Source organism: Phacochoerus africanus, chromosome 1 (assembly GCF_016906955.1).
Source record: "Phacochoerus africanus isolate WHEZ1 chromosome 1, ROS_Pafr_v1, whole genome shotgun sequence".
NCBI classification, from domain to species: domain Eukaryota; kingdom Metazoa; phylum Chordata; class Mammalia; order Artiodactyla; family Suidae; genus Phacochoerus; species Phacochoerus africanus.
Genome location: NC_062544.1, coordinates 210,821,317 through 210,843,162, shown reverse-complemented (window position 1 = coordinate 210,843,162; position 21,846 = coordinate 210,821,317). Strand labels below are relative to the sequence as shown.

The window sequence follows — 21,846 nt, the reverse complement described above, 5'->3', positions numbered from 1 at the left end:
AAAGTGTGTGTGAGATCAGAAAGAATTGGATATGGAGACAGAGATTCACTCATTCAGTAAAAGATTGTTGGCTACCTAGTGTGGGCCAGAAACCATTCTAGGCGCTGGAGATGGACAACATAAAAGGCAAAGTTACTGCTCTCACTGAGCTGCCGCTTATGGGGGATGGGATAGAAAATAATCTATCAATCAATAATCAATCAAATAAATAGCTAGCAATAAATGTTATCAGCTACATAAAACGAAACAGTGTGATGTGGCAAAGTGTGTCTGACCCTTTCTGCGACGGGGCATGTGAAATGACACTTGAATAAGGAGACCTGAGCCATGCAAAGATGTTGATTTTTATTGTTAAATATTAGAAGAGGAATGCTTAGTCTGCATGGTCTTATAAACTACACTGAAGGCCCATCAATGGCATCTATGACTCTGGAGATTGAAAAAAGACTGTGCCCTCTACTCCATCTTCCAAATCTCAAATCACAAACAGGGGAGCCATGAGGAAGGATCATGCAAGCGTAATGTGTGACTCTTCTTAATGAATGCTTCTGAGGGGAGAGTAAATTGTTTCCTAATGCTTCATGTTTTTTTGAGTGTGTTGCCTTCACACTCTCTACTCTCAAAGGCAGATGTGTTTTACTCTATCCCACTGGAGTGCTCTCTCCCCACCCCACTGCCTTTGAACCTCGTTCTATGTTGGGAACCCTAGAGTGCATCCACTCCCCTTTGGTACTTCTCCGGGCCCGTCTCTATACCCCCCACAATCCGAGGGATGTTGGGATGTTTGGATCACTTTTACCTTCTCCCTTTTCAGCCCCTTCCTCCATCGAACATCTAAATGTTGCGGAGTTAGAATTTCCTTTACATTATGGCCCTTCTGTTTCATTTTTTTTTTATTTAGCACTTATTTTACACCTTCTCAGAGTCTATCCCTAACCATTTAGATTTATGTACCGATAAGAACTCACCATTCTCTACCACCCCCCTTTCACTTCTTTCCTTGTGTTGAGATTTCTCTTCTCTGTCTTTCCTTGCTTGGTTGTACTTTTTCCTGAAGAATGGTCCTTGGATGCGGTAGAAGTGTGCTGTGCTTACGTGCCCCAAAATGTCTTTGCTCTGACAGGTTAATGATGTCTTGTCTAGGTAAAGGATGTTTGGGTTAAGGTCTTTTTTTTTTTTTTTTCTCCTATTAATGCTCTGTAAGCATTATTCTTTTGGCTTCTGGCTTTGGGTATTGCATACCGTAAGTCAAGGCCATTTCACATCATTCTTTTTACTTATAATCCTTTTTGGAGTTTAGAAATGTTACCAGGGCATGTATATATGAATTTAGTCTATAGCATCTTGAGCACTTCTTCTTTTTTTTTTTTTTTTTGTCGCTTCTGTCTTTTTTAGGGCGGCACCCATGGCATATGGAGGTTCCCAGGCTAGGGGTCAAATCAGAGCTACAGCTGCTGGCCTACACCATTGCCACAGTAATGCGGGATCTGAGCTGCAGTTGCCAGATTCATAACCCACTGAGTGAAGCCAGGGATCGAATTCTCATCCTCGTGGATGCTAGTCGGGTTCGTTAACCACTGAGCCACAAAGAGAACTGAGCACTTTTAATCTGTCTTCTGTCTTCCTCCTCTCAGGAATATATCTTCTACTGTTTGTTTAATTAGTGTCTTCTTTCTCTCTTTTCTTTTTCCCTTCTGAAATTTCCATTATTCACATGTCAGGCTTCATGGATCTATCTTCTCAGTCTCTCCCTCTATTTTTGGTAACTCTCATATTTTAAAAAAGTTGTGATTTTTTTATGCAATCTTTAAAGGTTACACTTCATTTACTGTTATTATGAAATACTGGCTATATTCTCTGTGGTGTGCAATACATCCTGATAACCTGTCTTATGTAACTCTCATAGTTTTATAATTTTGCTTTACGCTTCAAGATTTTTTTTCCCCACACCCACGGCATGAGGAAGTTCCCAGGCCTGGGATAAAACCTGAGCCACAGCAGTGATAATGCCAAATCTCTAACCATTAGGCCACCAGGGACCTCCTTAAGATTTTTTTTGGGGGGGCACCTAATTTTTCCAAACCAAAACCTTGGGTATCAAAAATGACAATGATCTCCTTCCTATCACCTTTTGAATTGTGAAGTTCTTACATTTCATTTTGGGGTGGGTACCCATTTTATTTCCCCACCATGCTCCATCTGAGTTAACTAAGTGCTCTCTCTTTTTTAATTTTAATTAATTAATTAATTTTGCTTTTTAAGGCTGCACTTGCAGCATATGGAAGTTCCCAGGCTAGAGACTGAATCAGAGCTGCAGCTGCTGGCCTATGCAGCAGCCACAGCCACGCGGATTTCAAACTGCGTCTGCAACCTACAACACAGCTCACAGCAATGCCATATCCTTAACTCACTGAGCGAGGCCAGGGATCGAACCTGCATCCTCATGGAGGCTAGTCGGATTCATTTCTGCTGCTTCACCACGGGAACTCCCTCATTATCTTTAATGCAGCTTCATCTGTCTCCAGCAGCTAGCCTCCTTTACCAGTCATGTGTTCTGGTTGTTCTGCCTCATCTTTCCTTATCTAGCTTCTTGAATTGCCTAAGTAGGTTGTTCTATTTTCTGGTTAGATAGTTTAGGCCCAGGCTTGGGTGCATGTCCTAAACAATAGACCTCATTCAGGGGGAAGATGGCAAAAGGGCTTGGGTTTCAAAGCATATGGGCTATTCATGCCCTGCTAAGCTGTGTGGAAGAGGCTTTCAGTGTCAGAGATTCCTGTACCCTTCATCCCGGCCAGAGCATCTTCTTCTCCCCAAGTTAGTCCTACTGAGGATCCTCAAAGTATTTTAGGAGAAACCTGGGAGAGTTTCCGGCTAGCCCACCAGTGGTTATTTATTTCAGGGGTTGCTCTGGGAATCACAATGTCTGTACCTACCCTTGGGGAGGCCTTATAACCACAAACATCCCTTGCTTTCTCTCCTGTATGTTATAGTTGTCATGTGTATGACATACACTGAAACCCCACCAGGCAGTGTTAGAGTTTTATTTTCAACAGTCAAGCGTTGAAGAACGTAAGTGAAAAAAGAATCAACTTTTATATTTATCCAGCTGTTTATAATTTTTCTGTTCCTAAATTTTCATTTCTTATGTTGCAGATTTCCCTCCAGTATCATTTCCTTTCAGCCTAAAGAACTTCTCTGAGCATTTCTTTTTGGGCATATCTGCTGGCAACAAATTATTTTAGTTTCCCTTATTTAAGAATGTCTTTATTTCTCCTTCCCTTTGAGGATTTTTTCATCAGCTATAGGAGTCTAAGCTGACAATTTTTTCTTTCAGCACTTTAAAGATGTTCCACTCTCATCTTGCTGCCATGGTTTCTGATGAGAAATCTGTGATGATTTCAACTATTGTTTCCTTATATGTAAGATATTATTTTCCCTAGCTGCTTCTTGATGTTAATTACTTAATGAATTTTATTACATTTATACGTGTACAACAATCATCACAACCAAATTTTACAGCATTTCCATCCCAAATGCTCAGTGTATCTCCCACCCCCCAACCTGTTTCATTTGGAAACCATAAGTTTTTCAAAGTCTGTGAATCAGTATCTGTACTGCAAAGAAGTTCATTGTGTCCTTTTTGTAGATTCCGCATGTAAGTGATAGCATTTGATGTTGGTGTCTCACTGTCTGACTGACTTCACTTAGCATAGTAATTTCTAGGTCCATCCCTGTTGCTCAAAATGCCATTATTTCTTTCATTTCAATGGCTGAGTAATATTCCATCATGTATATGTACCACATCTTCTTTAGCCACTCCTCTGTCGATGGACATGTAGGTTGTTTCCACGTCTTGGCTATTGCATACAGTGCAGCAATGAACATTGGAGTACATGTGTCTTTTCCAGTCATGGTTTTCTCTGGATAGATGCCCAGGAGTGGGATTGCTGGATCAAATGGTAATTCTACTTTTAGTTTTCTGAGGAATCTCCATACTGTTTTCCACAGTGGTTGCACCAGTTTACATTCCCACCAAGAGTGTAGTAGGGTTCCTTTTTCTCCACACCCCCTCCAGCACTTCTTGTGTGTGGACTTTTGGATGATGGCCATTCTGGTCGGTGGAAGGTGGTGTCTCATAGTGGTTTTGATTTGTATTTCTCTTAAGGATGACTGATGTCGAACACCTTTGCATGTGTTTTTGGGCCATCCGTATGTCTTCTTTGGAGAACTGTCTGTTTAGACCTTCTGCCCATTTTTGGATGGGGTTGTTTGTTTTTTTGGTATGGAGCTGCAGAAGGTGTTTATAAATTTTGGAGATGAATCCCTTGTCAGTGGATTCACTTGCAAAGATTTTTTCCCATTCTGTGGGTTGTCTTTTCATTTTGTTGAGGGTTTCCTTTGCTGTGCAGAAACTTTTCAGTTTGATTAGGTCCCATTTGTTTATTTTTGTTTTTATTGTCAATACTCTTAAGAGGTGGATCTGAGAAGATGAGGCTGCTGCTTATGTCAGAGAGTGTTTGGCCTATGTTTTGCTCTAAGAGTGTTATAGTGCCTGGCCCTATATCTAGGTCTTTCATCCATTTTGAGTTTATTTTTGTGTATGGTGTTAGAGAATGTTCCAATTTCATTCTTTTCCATGTGGCTGTCCAGTTTTCCCAGCACCACTTATTGAAGGGGCTGTCTTTTCTCCATTGAATATTCTTGCCTCCTTTGTCATAGATCAGTGGGCTGTAGGTGCCTGGGTTTAATTCTGGGCTTTCTATCCTGTTCCACTGATCTATGTGTCTGTCTTTGTGCCAGTACCATACGGTTTTGATGAGTGTAGCTTTGTAGTATAGTGTGAAGTCCAGGAGCCTGATCCCTCCAGCTCCATTTTTCTTTCTCAGGATGTCTTTGGCTCCTCTGGGGCTTTTGTGCTTCCAAACAAACTTTAGAATATTTTGTTTGAGTTCTGTGAAAAATGTCCTTGGTAATTTGATAGGGATTGCATTGACTCTGTAGATTGTCTTGAGCAGTATAGTCACTTTGACTTCATTGATTCTTCCAACCTAAGAGCATGCATGGTATGTCTTGCCAGCTATTTGCGTCATCTTTGCTGTCTTTCATCAGTGTGTTATAGTTTTCAGAGTACAGGTCTTTTGTCTCTTTAGGTAGGTTTACTCCTAGGTATTTTATTCTTTTGGATGCTTCCCTAATTTCTCTTTTTGCTTTTTCATTGTTAGTGTATAGAAATGCCGTCAATCTCTGTGTATTAATTTTGTATCCTGTGACCTTGCCAAATTCATGGATGAGCGCTAACAGTTTTCTGGTAGAGTCTTTAGGATTCTCTAGATATAGTATCATGTCATCTGCAAATAGTGATAGTTTTACTTCTTCCTTTCCAATTTGGATTCCTTTTATTTCTTTTTCTTCTCTGATTGCTGTGGCTAGGACTTCCAGAACTATGTTGAAGAGTAGTGGCGAGAGCAGACATTCTTCTCTTGTTCCTAATCTCAGCAGGAATTCTTTCAGCTTTTCACCATTGAGAATGATGTTCACTGTGGGTTTGTCATATATGGCCTTTATTATGTTGAGGTAGGTTCCCGCTATTCCCACTTTCTGAGGGTTTTTTTTTTTTATCAGAAATGAGTGTTGGATTTTGTCAAAGGCTTTTTCCACGTCTATTGAGAGAATCATATGGTTTTTTTTTTCATCAGTTTGTTAATGTGGTGTATCACACTGATGGATTTGTGGATATTGAAGAATCCTTGCATCCCTGGGATAAATCCCACTTGATCATGATGTACAATCCTTTTAATGTATTGTTAGATTTGGTTTGCTAGTATTTTGTTGAGGATTTTTGCATCTGTGTTCATTGGTGAATTTGGCCTGTAATTTTCTTTTTTTGTGGTATCTTTGTCTGGTTTTGGTATCAGGGTGATGGTGGCCTCACAGAATGAGTTTGGGAGTATCCCTTCCTCTGTGATTTTTTGGAATAGTTTCAGAAGGATAGGCATTAGCTCTTCTCTAAATGTTTGATAGAATTTGCCTTTGAGGTTATATAATAGAAAGATTAAGATGGAAATGATGAACCAGACAGGCTCTGAAAGCTCTAAGTGTTCTCTGTATCTCAGGCTCCCCAAACATTACCGATGGCAAGTGACTACTTTGTGTTCACCAATCTATAAGGAACAGGATGGTGAAAGGCTTGAGGATTCTCCTAGTGTTTCAGCTAAAAACTACAGAATCAAGTAATAGAGTTCAAGCATTCAGTGATTCAAAATATTTAACTAGGCCTCAAATTTATGCTAGATACCGTGGTTTTCTCACATGATGTATTTCAGGAAGATGATTAGAAAGGAAGAGCAGTTTGAGGCTTTGGCATGCATAATTTACACAGAGTGATTGCTGCTGCTGCTTTGTTGTTGCATGGCCAGACCTCTATCTTTCTGTCCTTTCTTTTGTTCCAGACAAATCCTCCACTTTTGTCTCACACTCAGCATCATGTTCTGGATCCTCTCCTACCTTCTTCCCATCCTAGGTACTAATTTACTGAAAATAATAAAATGTTAGAGTTCTTAAAAAGAGCCTAGGGGATAATCTGGCTCATTCTCTTCCTTTGTTTTTAATTATATTTTTTATTTGCAATATTTTGTATAGAAAACACTGTACATGTTTAATGCATATAATTTCAGTTTGGGCACATGTATACACCAGTGACTCCATTACCACAATCAAGGTAATAACACATCCATCATCTCAAAAAAAAAAAAAAAGAATTTGCCTTTGAAGACATCTGGTCTTGGACTTTTGTTTGTTGGAAGTTTTTCAATCACAGTTTCACTTTCAGTGCTTGTGATTGGTCCATTCATCTTTTCTATTTCATCTTGGTTTAGTCTTGGAAGATTGTACTTTTCTAACAATTTGTCCATTTCTTCTAGGCTTTCCATTTTATTGGCATATAGTTGCATGTAGTAGTCTTTTATGATCCTTTGTATTTCTGTGATGTCCATTGTACCTTCTCCTTTTTCATCTCTAATTTTATTGATTTGAGTCCTCTCTCTTTTTTCTTGTTAAGTCTGGCTAAGGGTTTATCAATTTTGTTGATCTTTTCAAGAACCAGGTTTTAGTTTCATCGATCTTTTCTATGGTTTTCTTCATTTTCATTTCATTGATTTCTGTTCTGATCTTTATGATTTCTTTCCTTCTACTAACTTTAGGTCTTGTCTGTTCTTCTCTCTCTAGATGCTTTAGATGTAAAATTAGGTTGTTTGTTTGAGCTTTTTCTTGTTTCCTGAGGTAGGCTTGTATTGCTATAAACTTCCCTCTTAGAAGTACTTTTGCTGCATCCCATAGGTTTTTGAGCTGAAGTGTCTGCTTCTAAGATACTTTTTAACATTTTTTTATTTATTTTTTTTACAACTGCACCTGTGGCATATAGAAATTCCTGGGCTAGGGACTGAATTGGAACTGCAGCTGCTGGCCTATGCCACAGCCTTAACAATAACAGGTCCAAACCACTTCTGCAAGCTATGCTACAGCTCATGCAATATCGGATCCTTAACCTATTGAGCAGGGCCAGGGATTGAACCCACATCCTCATGGATACTATGTCAGGTTCTTAACCTGGGAAGCCACTATAGGAACGCCATAAGATACTTTCTTTATTTTTGTGTTTTTATCAGCTTAATTATGTATCTGGATTTGGTTTTCAGTGAGTTTATCTTGTTTGTAATTCATTGAGCTTCTTGAATCTGTAAATTTAAATCTTTCACCATATTTGGGAAGGTTTCCATTGTTATTTCCTCAATTTTTTTTTAACTGTTTGTCTTTTTCTTCTCGCCTTCTTGGGCTCTAATGATATAAATCTGAGAGGGTTTTGTTGTTTTATATTTCAATTTTTGTTCTTTGCTTTTTCAGTTGAAAACTTCTGTCTTATCCTTTATTTCAAGAGTATTAACCTTTACCATGTGGAAGAAGATCATAATAGCTGCTATAAGACCACTGTCTGATAGTCCAACATCTGGGTCATCTTGAGTCAGGCAACTCTTGATTTTTTTTTCTTGAGAATTGGCCACATTTTCCAGGATTTTTTACATACTGAGTATCACGAACATTTTGAATATTATATTGGGGGACCTTAGGTCCTATTAATATCCTCTGGGAGCTAGGAAACAATATCACAGTTCAGTTCTTGAAACTTTTGCTTTTCTTCTTTGGGTTGTTCAGCTCTGGGCTGAGGCAGGGGCTTACATAGTTCATACACTGAATTAATCTCCTTGTCTAGTTCTCTCCTTTCCAGGAGTTTTCTTATATCTCTTTAGCCCTCCAGTGACCCTTTCCTGGTTCCTCTGGCCAGAAAGACTAGGTTTTTCTTAGAGCCTTAGCATCTACACAGCTCTGAAACTGAGGCTTACACTAATGCCAAATTATATGAGGTGAAAGAGAAAAATAATCTGAGAGACTCTTATCTTGTAGATTATTTCTCCAAACCTGATTCCCTTCCACCTTCTGCCATATGTGTTTACTTTTCAAAGTCCTTGGATAGGTTTGGGTTTTGGGGGGTATTTTTTCCAGAGTTTTCCATTCTGATCAGTGAGAGAAATAGATTCTAGTGGTCTTACTCCATATTAGCTAGCAGAGGGTTTTACTAAATATTTACTAAACTGTTAGCAAATGACAGAAATATATTTTAATTTTACTTCCCACTCTCTGGCAAAAATATACTTATGGGTCATGAAGTAACCAGAGAAGAAGCAGCAATAAAAAAGAAAAGAAAAAGTTGGGGGGGTGGACCATGGAATCATGAAAGGTCAGGGCTGAGAAAGACCTTAGGGATTATTTCTTATACCAAAAATAAGGTCTGAATTCCTTACCCTAGTTCTTTAGGCTCTATGTGAATTGGGTCTACCTTTTCAATCTCATCTTGGGATCTTCTTCTAGGTGACAACCTTCAGACTGCAATAACAGTGGCCAGAAAGTCTGGAATGGTTTCTGAAAGCCAGAAAGTCATTCTCATTGAAGCAAATGAACCTACTGGGTCCTCATCAGCATCTATATCTTGGAAACTTGTAGAAGAGAAGAAGCACATTGTATACAAGAATCAGGTATACCTAAAAACAGACCTTATGCCACATTATCTAACTTGTCACACAGTGTTGGCTACTGAGCAACTTTGATTGGCAGATGTATATCTAAGGTCAACATACTTCTTCAAATGTCTACCATGTATGCAGTTCAAAGAACTCAATTATATCAGTTCCCCATACCATTCCTACTGAGCTTTAAGGTAGGGTGATTTCCTGGGTACTGGAAATAATTATTCTTTCAAACTTAAAAAAAAAAAATCTTTAGAAAGAATATAGTAAGTGAGGCTGCAAATCTAATTTTCCATTTTTTTCCTTGCTTGCCAGCCATCCCAGTGGGTTCAAAGGGGATTTAGTACTAGGAGAGACACTGTTGTTTGCACTGGAAAATCAGACAATGTCTCCAGGGTGGGAAAAAAAAAGTTTTATTCATTTTTATCCAATCTTGTCAGTATCCTATCTCTATGGTATCCTTGTGAAACAATATTAATTCTGTAAGGAAAAAAAAAAGTAAGTTCTTACTACAGGAAGAAACTTGTTAAGCAGCAATGGTTTTGTATTTTACACTTGAAAAGTATGAAATGTGCTTTTCTCTTGGACTCCTGGAGATCAAATCAGGAGGAGGACAGGACACAAGTAAGTATTATTCTCCTGTTTACTAGAAGCTGTTGATGCGCAAAGATTGATCCAGCAAAGAGAAAGTGCTTCTCTAATGAATGTGACTTTTAAGAAGAGACCCCAAACTGTTATAGTTGCCTTCTATCAGATATGCTTGTGGTGCTAACCACTCTATCAAATCTAAAATAACTGCATCTTGCTTTGCAGGACACCTACATTAACATCAGGGAAGCAGTCTCTGATAGTAGCAGAGAAGGAAGTTACCATTTTGCCCTAAGTGGAAAATCCTTCCAGGTTATAAATCAACATTTCAGCAGCTTACTGCCTAAGGTAAGTTCCAAGAAGGTACTAATCTTCCAGTAAAGATGCTAACAATGTCACCAGCATGATCCTAAGTAATTTCAAACCTCTAACTAGGTTAGATGTACCTATTGAATGTACCATAAGGGAAGCAGATTATTTTTGAAGAGGTCATTGTTAGGCATTAGATTTTAAATAAGTAAACTTGATCAGCCAATTATCCCTCCTCTATAGGATTAAAGTATTAGTGATTTCTCAAGTGAAAAGGTTACTTTGGGGTAGTTGTCACTACATTACTATGGTTAGGGATCTCACAGTATGGTGGAAATCCAGCAATTATACAGGAAGACAGGCCAAGAATAGAGGAATTCTGTTAGGTTTTTCAGTTAGGTTTCTTCCATAGAGAATAGGGTCAGACTGAAAAATTTCCCCCAGACCCATAAGTGGGAGCAGGTATGTTATCTATAAAATATGTGAACAAACTAGAGAAAGATTGTGTCCAATGTAAGCCAAAGATAATTTATTTGTATTCAATTGCTCATTATCTTAGGTACTGTTTAAGAAAAAAAAAAAGAATGAAGATTTTAAAGCTGAGTGAACACTAAGCTGAATTTACTGCCAAGAAGAGCAGGGAGCACACGGCTGTAACACAGAAGAATTTAGACTCTGTAGGATGGGGCTCAGGTAGACGGAGCTGGTACAGGTTTTTAATACCACAGTCCATTAATATTTCATATCCCAGATTAGGCTTAGGGTATCAGCTGAGTTTCACAATTGGTCAAACACAAACGGTACGGTTAACTCAAAGACCACAGGTAGTCACTGTCTCATCATTAGGCTGTTTTCCTGTTAGATCTGAACAATTTTCTGAGAAGCAATCTTCTCCTTTCCTTATCCTGGGATCCTGACCTCTTGTTATCTTGCAGTCTCTCATAATCTACTAGTTTAAGGCACCATTAAACTCTGGATTTTTCAGGACCACTTTCTTCATGGCAACTGAGCTAAATTCCTATAGCTCATCATTTTCTTTTTCCTTCCTTCCTTCCTTCCTTCCTTCCTTCCTTCCTTCCTTCCTTCCTTCCTTCCTTCCTTTCTTTCTTTCTTTTGCTTTTTAGGGCTGCAGGTGTGGCATATGGAAGTTCCCAGGCTAGGGGGGTTGAATTGCAGCTACAGTTACTGACCTACACCACAGCCATAGTGATGTGGGATCCAAACCTCATCTGCTAGCTCATGGCAATGCCAGATCCTTAACCTGCTGAGTGAGGCCAGAAATCAAACCCACATCCTCATGGATACTAGCTGGGTTCCAAACCCGTGGAGCCACAGTGGGAATTCCTGTAGGTCACTCATTTTCATCAATAATTTTTTTTTTCATTTTTTTTATTACTCAAATGAATTTATCATATCTGTAGTTGTATAATGGTCATAACAATCTGATTTCACAGGATTTCCATCCCACAGCCCAAGCACATCCCCCCACCCCCCAAACTGTCTCCTCTGGAGACCATAAGTTTTTCAATGTCTGTGAGTCAGCATCTGTTCTGCAAAGAAGTTCCGTCTGTCCTTTTTTCAGATTCCACATGTCAGTGAAAGCATTTGATGTTCATCAATGATTTTTATTAAGTAGTCATCTTTACTGATTTTGGTCTTGCTGGTCACTTATCTGAGGACAAAAGTCTCAATGTCTGTCTTAAAATCTGAAGGAGGACTTCTTGTAAACAATTTTTTCCCTTATTCATGGATATCATTACAGTCAGTGTTGTGAATGTTATCAATTATTTCATGTATGGCCTGCTGAAATTATGAAAAAAATTTCCTTTTTGCATTCTTTATAGATACTGATCAATGGAACCATCTTTGCAAGAATGTCTCCTGGGCAGAAATCCAGTCTGGTGGAAGAATTTCAGAAACTAGAGTAGGTTCTTTACCAATTCAGGTGATATGAAGTGCGTGGAGGCATGACATTGGGAGAGTAAGAAGTATGGGAAGTCACTCAGTTTGGATAGGCAGTGGTTCTCCACATGGCAGCACAGTCACCCCAGGAGCTTTGAAAAAATAGCAGTACCATGACACCGCTATCCAGAGATTCTGATTCAATTGCTCATGTGGGGCTTGGACATCAGTATTTTTCAAAAATTCCTTTGATCAGTCAATTTTGCATTCAAAGTTGAGAACCCCACTGAACTAGAATATAAAGGGTGCAGGAAATAATTTTGGAAAGGTCATTTGAACTCAGCTCCTGAAGGGACGAATAAAATTTGGACTTCATGTTTACGAATTATTGTCACAGCTATGATATTGGGAGGTTCCTATGACCAGAGAGTCACGTAACCTAAAAATATGAAAGTATTCTTATGCCTGAGCATCATCTCCATCCTAAATCAGGAAAATCCTGTTAACACAAAGGCTTTCCATTGACAGAATCCCATCGTTTGGGATCCTTTCTTTCCTGTTAATGGAATCCTACTAAGTTCTGGGGGCTTTCTTTACTTCTGGTGCTGGGTCACACCAACAGGACTCCAATTCCTTCTGGCCCCTAGTCTACCCTCCTACTCACTTGATTCAGTCACTAGGCAAGTTCCTATATTCAAAAAGCCCTATCCTCTCAGCACGGCTGACAACCTACACAGTGAACTAGTTACCTTGTGTAGCAGCGTGGAAGAGAAATACAGCAAATTCTGCAGCACCTGTCAGGTTGCTCTTACCTGTAAAAGCAGACTATCTGTAAGCTTCGCCAACAATTCAAGAGAGCAGTATCAATATCCATCCAGCTTCAAAAAGCAGTCCTGATATATTTTCTTCTTTAACTTCTGGGCCTGGCATCACATTTTCAAGTTGAATGACTGCTAATCTAGTGGATTTCTTCTCAAATTACTAGTAACTGCACCAACAGCTAATTTTTATGTATTATTTTAGGATGCAGCAACTCGCTGAATACTCATAACACTTGGTAGGGAAGAAAAATGGTAGTCAAAATGGTAGAGTGAGCAGGTCAAAATCTAGATCTTCTGGTTTCAGATCCTGTGCCCTCCCCACCTTGCCACACTGTCATATAATCATGACCATCCTGTTTTACAGCTGACAGAGCTTCCTCCTAGACAGAGAAGTGCAGGGTCTCCCTGAAACCCTGGGAATCAGGAAGGGTGTGTTAGATTCCTTCATCCATTGTGGGAGCTGCTGAGTCATACTTGACTTTTGTCAAACCAGACTGTTTAGGAAACTCCCTGAAAATAAATGTTTGAACCTTAAGTAATAAAGCCCCATTTTATCTTTTTAATTAGAAAAATCAGCAGGTAAGTTTGCTTTGATCTCCTCTGCAATTGACATGGTGTTCTTTTAGTTATTTTGTAGGTATGTGTGGTGATGGAGCCAATGACTGTGGGGTGAGTAGCTGCCAGTGTGTGTGGGACCATCATCTCACACCCAATTGTACTTGCTCCAGGCTCTTTAAGAGATAGTATCTCCTGGGGTATACACCGTCTCCATTCCTCTTGATGGAGAACCTGAAGTGGAGGGTTTGGGAAGGTTTTGACCAAAGGCACATGATGACTCAGTGGTCAGTACTAACTAAATGGGGTAGAATTTGGTTCTGGGTTCCCCGCTTCTTTGGCTAAGGCAGAGCAAAATTTGATCATCTCCTGGAGGTACGTGGGCCCACAAGCCACCTTGTGGCCAGCCTCGCTGGTTTTTTCTTACATGGGTTTAAGAGAGAGGTATGGGAGCATGCATCTACAGTAAGCTGACTCTTTGCTTTCAGGCTTTGAAAATGGCTCACGTGGGCATCTCTTTATCAGAGCAGGAGGCATCCGTGGCCTCTCCTTTCACTTCCAAAACTCCAAACATTGAGTGTGTACCTCACCTTATTAAGTAAGTAGGCATTTTCCCTAGCATTGTTTTAATCTCTGTAACTTTTATTTATTTATTTATTTTTGTCGTTTATCCTTTTAGGGCCACACCCGTGGCATATGGAGGTTCCCAGGCTAGGGGTCCAATCAGAGCTGTAGCCACCGGCCTACGCCAGAGCCACAGCAACACCAGATCTGAAGCACATCTGTGACCTACACCACAGCTCATGGCAACGTCGGATCCTCAACCCACTGAGTGAGGCCAGAGATCAAACCCACAACCTCATGGTTCCTAGTTGGATTTGTTTCCACTGTGCCACAATGGGAACTCTTCTCTTGACTTTTAGGTGCAGATCTCACTGTTCTGCCAGGCAAAGACCAGGGGAACTGTGTGTCCCTGGCTGCGGAGTGTGCTTTGTGGGAGAGAGCAGTCAAATGTTCTACTCCCAAGTGGACTTACTTACTGAGAATGCAGTGCATCTCTAATGAAAATCACTGAGTAGGTTATTTTTAGAAGATTAGAATCTGGAGCTTGTTACTGCTTTGAAAATGTCAATCATCTTCTTCTTATTATTATTTTAAATGTATCTTCTTAGATGCTTTATTAATGGGGGATTGACAGAAACTTTCTCTTTCCCCTTGCCTCTTTATGTATCCTTAGAATATCCTCCCCATCCCCAGTTTTCAGAATACTCATCTTTGCTGCTCCTACTAAAATTTCCCTTTGTGCTTTATTCCCCTCCTCCCCAAAATATATACTTCTGTGGCGTTTTATTTGAATGATAGAGATGGTTAGCATTGTGGCTGCTTCTGGTTATTTTAACTGGCATGTGTTTACAGATTATAAAGTGCTTTAATGGCTATGATCTTATACATCAAAGCAGCCTGGACTTGTAGGGATGCTCACTATTTCTTTTACAAACAAAGAAATTAAGGATCAGAGAACTGCATTGATGTATCCATGCTTACAGCCCTATAGGGCTGAAGATTGTAATGGAATTAATTTTGTTTCCCTGTGTTTTATTTACAAATATTCTTTGCTTCCCACCACATTAAAATAATGATTTGACTCCTCCCCATTTAAAAAATGCTTTTATGCATCCAACAAATATTTGTAAAATAGGGACTTAGTGCCAGGAACTGTTGGAGGCCCTGGGGACCCAGAAGCAACATCTCTTGATCTCATGAAGCTTTCTACTGGCAAAGAAGTCAGGCAATAAATACACCCAGATAAATCAGGGGCCACGTGAAAAGTCAGAGTATGGCTTGAGTGGTGGAACTGGCTGCCTCAGGTGTGGTGGTCTGTGGAAGCCTTTCTAAGGCGGTGAGAGAAGAGGAGAAATTACCCTCCAGGCAGAGTAAATAGTAGCAGCAAAGCCCTGATACAGGAAGAAGCCTGGTTTGACGATCAGGGTTTGGAATCCCAGGAAACCATCTGACCAGAAGTAAATTTAAACTCTATCTTTTTCCCAAATGAAAGAGCTTAAAGTGGCATTTCATCAGTAATCTATTTTATGCTTTAAATGTATGCCATTTACTCAAAGTCAATCAATAGTAGCACAAATGAACATGCTGATTCCAGTCTATTTAAATATGATGTATGCCTAATGTGAGGCTGCGTATTGTTTTAGTTTCTGCTTTAGAAAAAGTTAGGACTGCCAAATGTAATTTAAATGAGATGTTTGCCAGACGCCTGGAGCACCTGGGACATAAAAATAGCCCTCAAACTTTCAATCTTATTTAAGTTTCTCAGTTCACTGTGGCAGAGAGAGGGAAAATGACCTTCCACATAACATTAGTGAGTAGGTATGAAATCTGGGACCCATTCCCAGGTCTCCTGACTTGGAATTGAAGTAATGCTCATAGAGAAGACAAGAGTAACTCCATCCCTGGGCTCCATAGCTCCATCAAAGGTCTGTGGACCTTGGCCTGAAATTGGTCTCTCTTGAAAATCTGGTCATTTAGCCTACTGATCACTGGCTCCCTCTGGCTCAAGGCTGTCCAGTCTATCAGATAAACAATCCAATGATCAGGATTTTGATTTTTTTCTCCTGAGCTTAGCTGAACAGCATAGAATAACTGACCTCATTTCTTTCTGTTACTTTCATTTCCTTACTGTTTCATTTCTTTTCTCACACAGGGAAGGACGTGCCGCTCTCGTTACCTCATTTTGCATGTTTAAGTACATGGCTCTCTACAGCATGATTCAGTATGTTGGTGTTCTGCTGCTCTACTGGGTATGACTTGGGACCTAGCCTCTTGGTTAGTGAGAGCTAAAACAAGTAGCGATCACTCTCAATGTGCAATGCCTCTTAAAGGGGGCAAATGGGATATTTTGAGCACCAACAGCCCCTCCAAAACTTTTAAAACTTTCTAAAGTAGATCAGAAAAAGACAAATGTATACAGGAAAAGTTGTTGGTGTCAATTCTCTGACTCTCTAACATAGAAGCTTTTTATCTAGATGTAGCTGAGGTTCAGAACTGAACATACTACCTTCTCTCTTGCTGTTGCTTTTGCTTGCTTGGATCAGGTCCCTGTCTTCCCAGTTCCAGTGTGGCTGTGCCCTAACATCCATTAAAGAGCAGCTTCTCTGATTGTGGTGCTAGTAAATGTTTCATAACTGTCTCTTCCTGGAAAAACAAACTGTGATTATTAGCATTTGCCAATTTCAATGGTGTAAATATTCCCATCATGGCTGATTTCAAGCTATCTACCTAATGCCACTGAATGTTGGGAAGAGATGTACAATAGCAAGCCATTCTATAGTACTTGCACCATACAGATAAAATAGTTGTGAATAACCTCAAGACTATAGATAATAGTAAAGTGTAGGAAAAATGATTAGGAAGTGCTGAGTTTTGAGTATTTATTACCTTTGTTTTTAGTACAATTTATTTAATGGTATATTTGTATAATTTATGTTTTCATATTTGCTGTGTTTAACAACCAGCTCACAAAATTTCATAATGAACTTTCATGAGTGAGTATGAAGCAGCATACCACTGATTCCCTGAATATAGGGATTTAGAATTTGGCATGTCATAACCCCCAATGTACATAGGTTCTTGTGATGCCTTTTACTATTTAACAAAATGTAAAAGAGGAAAGAAATAGTGGCTAGTGTTTGTGAACTCAACATATGGGCTTCTTCTATTAACACTGAGAAAGGGAATTCCATTTATTCTGAAGATTCAGATTCATTTCTACATCTTGCCCTCTTGCTCCTAGGTTAAAGGTTTTACTTCTGTTATTTTCAGATTATATGAGTCTTTTCCCACTCACTGATGAATCATATGAAAAAGGAGAGGCTGTTTATAAAAACTTAGTTCTATTTTGGAATGCCAATAATTCATTATATTCAAAAGTAGAATTAAACTTGCGTCATCATTATCTCTTTCCAAGAGGTGGGGACAGGGAAGCAAATTCTTTTTGAATTCAGTAAGACCTTAACATTTTTTTTCCCTCAAGAATACTAAGGTGTTTTATTAGGCTTTCCAACAATACCCAAGAATACAAATAGTAAGTTCAGTTATTTTTATTTTCCAAAGATGAAATTTAGGTAAGATCACCATACGTTTGTCACTTAGCATTGGGAACACACTGCTTTGTTGTGCCGGACCAAACCCCAACTTTTCTGTTAACAAGCAGAAAAGAGAACGGAGATGAATCTAGTAGAGGGAGATGTTCCCTTCAACATGGGATGATACCGATGCTCAAAGGACCAGCCCAGAAAGTAAACAGCGGTCACCCCTGGTTAGAGAAGAGTTCACAGTCTGATCTATGGTGTCCGTGCTGATATGACCAGTCCCCTGACCACATCATGTCCTCGATAATTTCCTTGAAAATCCTATGTTGCAATGAGAAAATGAGCATAATTGATATCAAACTTTATCCAAGAAGTCATAACTTTTTTGAGTCACTTTCTTTTTTTATTTCAGGAGACAAACAGCCTTTCAAATTACCAGTTTCTGTTCCAGGATCTGGCCATTACAACTCTTATTGGTGTAACAAGTAAGACATTTTTTACCTTTCTTCTCAGAGGTGCTCCCCTCCACCTACTTTCCATTGCCCTGGCAAGGTTGGTCCACCAGGAGGGGCAGCAGCTATAGTGGCAGTGATGTGTGATTTATTCCCAAGGGGCATGGTATACAGAAAGAAAAAGGGGAAATAGAAACCTCATTTTTGATGTTGAAAAAAAGTGTTAGCAGAGGAAAATCTGGCTAGTTGTTTTGCTGTTTTTCACAAAATGTAGAGCTTCTATAAATGGCCACTAAACATTTTAAATGAAAAAAGCACCTTGAAAACAAGGAACACTGACTTCAGTGTGCTTTTAAGTGTAGTTATAGTCCAAATGTGCCCAGTTTATAGAAGCTAAATGGCTTTTATGTTTCCAATTTTCAATCCTAGCCTCTCAGGATTTAGGACAGAGATGAAAGGATCTGGCCATTACAACTCATAAGGCCATTATGCCACTCTCACCCCCACCTCCTCACTAGTTTATGAATTGTCACCACAGTTTCCCTGCTGTGGGAGTTTTTCCCCAACCGTCTATTAACCATTATCTTTACCATATACTCTCTGCCTTTCTCTCCGTTACATATAAATGTCACCAGCTCCACTTGTACTTTTAATCCTACCTCCTCAAGGATTTTTTTTTCCCTATAATAATCTTTTCCCTGTTATTGACTTTTCTTTGGTCTGCTGGATTATTCCAATCAGAATATAGATATATTTCCTATCTTTTTTCTTTAAAAGCTCTTCCATGACCCCAAATTCACCACCACTATTTGCTGTCCCCTTTGTTCTCAAACTTCCCAACCAGTTGAGTATACCCACTTTGTCCACTTGCCATCTTTAATTCTATTGCCATTTCATTTCAATCAGCCAGAGTCTAATAATAGAGGACATGAATTTGGATGTTGGGCCTGTGTTGTTGTTTTGTGGGAGGCAGTGGTATGTTGGCAAATGTTTTTTCTTTTTTGTCTTTTCTAGGGCTGCACCCGTGGCATATGGAGGTTCTAATCAGAGCTGTAGCCGCTGGCTATGCCAGAGCCACAGCAACGCCAGATCTGAGCCGTGTCTGCGACCTACACCACAGCTCAAGGGAACGCCGGATCCTTAACCCACTGAGCGAGGCCAGGGATCGAACCCACCACCTCATGGTTCCTAGTCAGATTCGTTAACCACTGAGCCATGACGGGAACTCCTGTTGGCAAATGTTTAACAACAGCTCTCAAAACAAAAGTTTGTATATATACAAACTTTCATTATAATTTTATTATAAGCCTTACTAAAAAACAAAATATGTATTGAGCAATTATGGATTAATAATAAAATATATATTACTCTTTCTTGCAATTCCATTCAGCTCATTGATTCTCACAGAATGCTTTCATCAAATTTTGTCAGTCTCATATCCGTAGGCAACATGTGGTTGTGAGTAATGACTGAAATACTTCCAGCATGGATGTTGGTTGATGTTTTTCTTTACCGGAATGAGCAAAACAATAAAGACTTACGTTGAAACTTTAATCATTTATCATTGATGTGAGCAATTTATTTGCTGAATTGGATAATAGTTCTTAAAAGCTGAAAGATTATTTCCTCAGTTAAAAAATTGTTCATGATGTAATGGTTACAGATGTGACACAATTTTAAGTTCAGTCTTCATTTTTAACTTCCAAGAACAGAGATAACTAAAATGCAGTAAAGTCATTAAGACATTATCAGTTTTGAGTCTTCATTATCTTTGTTTTTTAGGTATTTATCTACGTGTAACTTCATATAATTTTCTTTTAATAGTGGCTGTGTTTAATAACTGGCTTGCAAACTCAGCAGCAGTTGGCTCTTGTGAGCTAGGATGAGCCAGCTCCAGCCACCATGTTACTGATACAATCAAAAGTACCAGCATATACACATTATTGAATATAAAGTCGGCAAACAACAAGGACCTACTGTATAGCACAGGAAATACTATACTCAATATCTTGTAATGACCTATAACGGTAAAGAATTTGAGAGAGAATATATATGTATACACACACACACACACACACACATATATATGTATGTATAACTGAATCACTTTGCTATACTAACACAACATTGTAAATTAACTATACTTCAATTTAAAAAAAATATTAGTCTTAGATTTCCTCTTCCACATGCTTCCTGGTCTTGCTTTCACATTATCTCCTCTTATACCATCTCATCACATTCTTAACAGCTCTCCTGCCAACCTCTTATTTAAAAAACTTGTTCAAAAGCTCTGCTTTCAGAGAAAATACTCAGGGAGAACAACTACTATCTACACTTCCGCTGCCACCTCTCCAACACTGCTCTTGTCACATCCACTAATGACTCTCTTGCTATCCACAGTACTGATCACTTCTCTTTCCTCCTTGTACTTAAATCTCTCAACATCACTCTTTCCTCAAAAGTTTTCTCTTCTTGGCTTTTGTGATACCACACACTCCTGAATTATCTATCACTTTAATAAATACAGCTTCCCCATCTCTTTTGCTGGCCTCTGCTACTTTACCTGTGCTCTATCTTTTAGGATGTTTCAAGGCTCATTCTTAGGGTCTCTTGTCTTTTCAATCTATACCATCTCCCTAAGTGATTTCAACCAGTTCCATGGCTTTAAGGTCATCTCTTTGCTGATAAATCCCAAATTTGTGTCTCCAACCTTGATGTCTCAGGTCTTGAGTTCTGAAAATGCAGCTACTCAGCCTCTAATCTTGGATGTTTAACAAGATGGAGACTTAACATGCCTTAACAAGAGGACCCTATATACTACCAGATCTGATTTTTAATAAAATTATTAAATATTTACTGAATGTCTGGTTGGTACTACTTCCTGTAATAGGCACTTGAAATATGTCAGTGGAAAAAAAAAATTCCTTCCTCATGGAGTTCACACTGTGTTAAAATAGTACTATAATCTGCCAAATTGTTTCGATCAAAGACCTAGAATCATCCTTAATTTCTTCCTTTTCTTCACTTTTACATGTAATAGCTATGAAATTCTTATTGGCACTACCTCTGAAACATATCCTGCATCCCTTCTCTCCATCTTTGTGGTGGCCACTATCACAAAGTCATGTCACCTCATTTATGGAGTACTGTGTTAACCTCACAATTGATCTTGCTTCCATTCTTGCTACCCTCCCCCACCTCAGTTTACCTTTCACATGGTAGTGTGTTATTTTGCAAACGTAAATTTTATTGTCATCTTTCCCATTTCCACTAAATCTGAGTCCTTGTAAGATTTGACTCCTGCCTACTTCCTCAACTTCACCTCTAACTATATTGCTACCCACTTACTTATTTTGGCACCCTAGTCTTTCTGTCTTGTGAGCATTGCCAAGCTTGTGGTCATCTCAGCACCTTTGTTTTTGCTATTTTCTTTGCCTAAAATACTCTCCCTGTAGATTTTCCTATGGCTTTGGCTTTTTATTATCGGTCAAATTTTAGCTCAAGATAGATAGCTGAATTCATTTATTAACTCTTCCAATTTGAATGACTTATTTCTTCTTCTTCACTAATTTCTCTAGGTAGAACTTCCAATGCAATGTTGAATAGCAATGGTGAACGTGAGCATTTTGCTTTGTTCCTGAGCTTAGAGGGAAAGATTTCAGTCTTTCACCCTTGAGTGCGATGTTAACTATAGGTTCGTCATTACATAATATATAAGCATGGGGATTACATGTAACATGCTAAATTTATAACAATCTAGTTTGAATTCATACCTTCAAGAACATGCAAAAACTCTGCTTCTGTGCAGCTCTGTTGCTCACTTTTATGTTGTCTTGGTCACAAATTACATCTTTATCCATTGTGTGTCCAATTACATACATATATAATTATTTTTAGGGTATTTGTCTTTTAAATCATGTAGGAGTAAGAAGTGGAGTTAAATACAAAAATCCAATAATACAGGATTTTATATTTGCCCAAATAATTACCTTTCTTGGACAAAATGGTTATGTCACTACAGAGGTAGCCATTATTAAAA

At 39.0% G+C, this 21,846-nt stretch overlaps 1 protein-coding gene across 3 annotated transcripts in view; it reads left to right on the top strand.

Annotated features, from left to right (window-relative positions):
- Positions 1–21,846, top strand: part of ATP13A4 (ATPase 13A4) — a 159,870-nt gene that overhangs the window by 112,413 nt on the left and 25,611 nt on the right. For 2 of the 3 annotated variants that reach the window (XM_047788920.1, XM_047788911.1), the window contains exons 19-25: positions 8,923–9,086; positions 9,891–10,013; positions 11,819–11,898; positions 13,324–13,366; positions 13,741–13,850; positions 15,969–16,065; positions 17,768–17,840. In XM_047788920.1, the coding sequence (XP_047644876.1) occupies positions 8,923–9,086; positions 9,891–10,013; positions 11,819–11,898; positions 13,324–13,366; positions 13,741–13,850; positions 15,969–16,065; positions 17,768–17,840 (690 nt within the window). The remainder of the gene's footprint in view (positions 1–8,922; positions 9,087–9,890; positions 10,014–11,818; positions 11,899–13,323; positions 13,367–13,740; positions 13,851–15,968; positions 16,066–17,767; positions 17,841–21,846) is intronic. The other variant, XM_047788928.1, reaches the window with a different exon arrangement.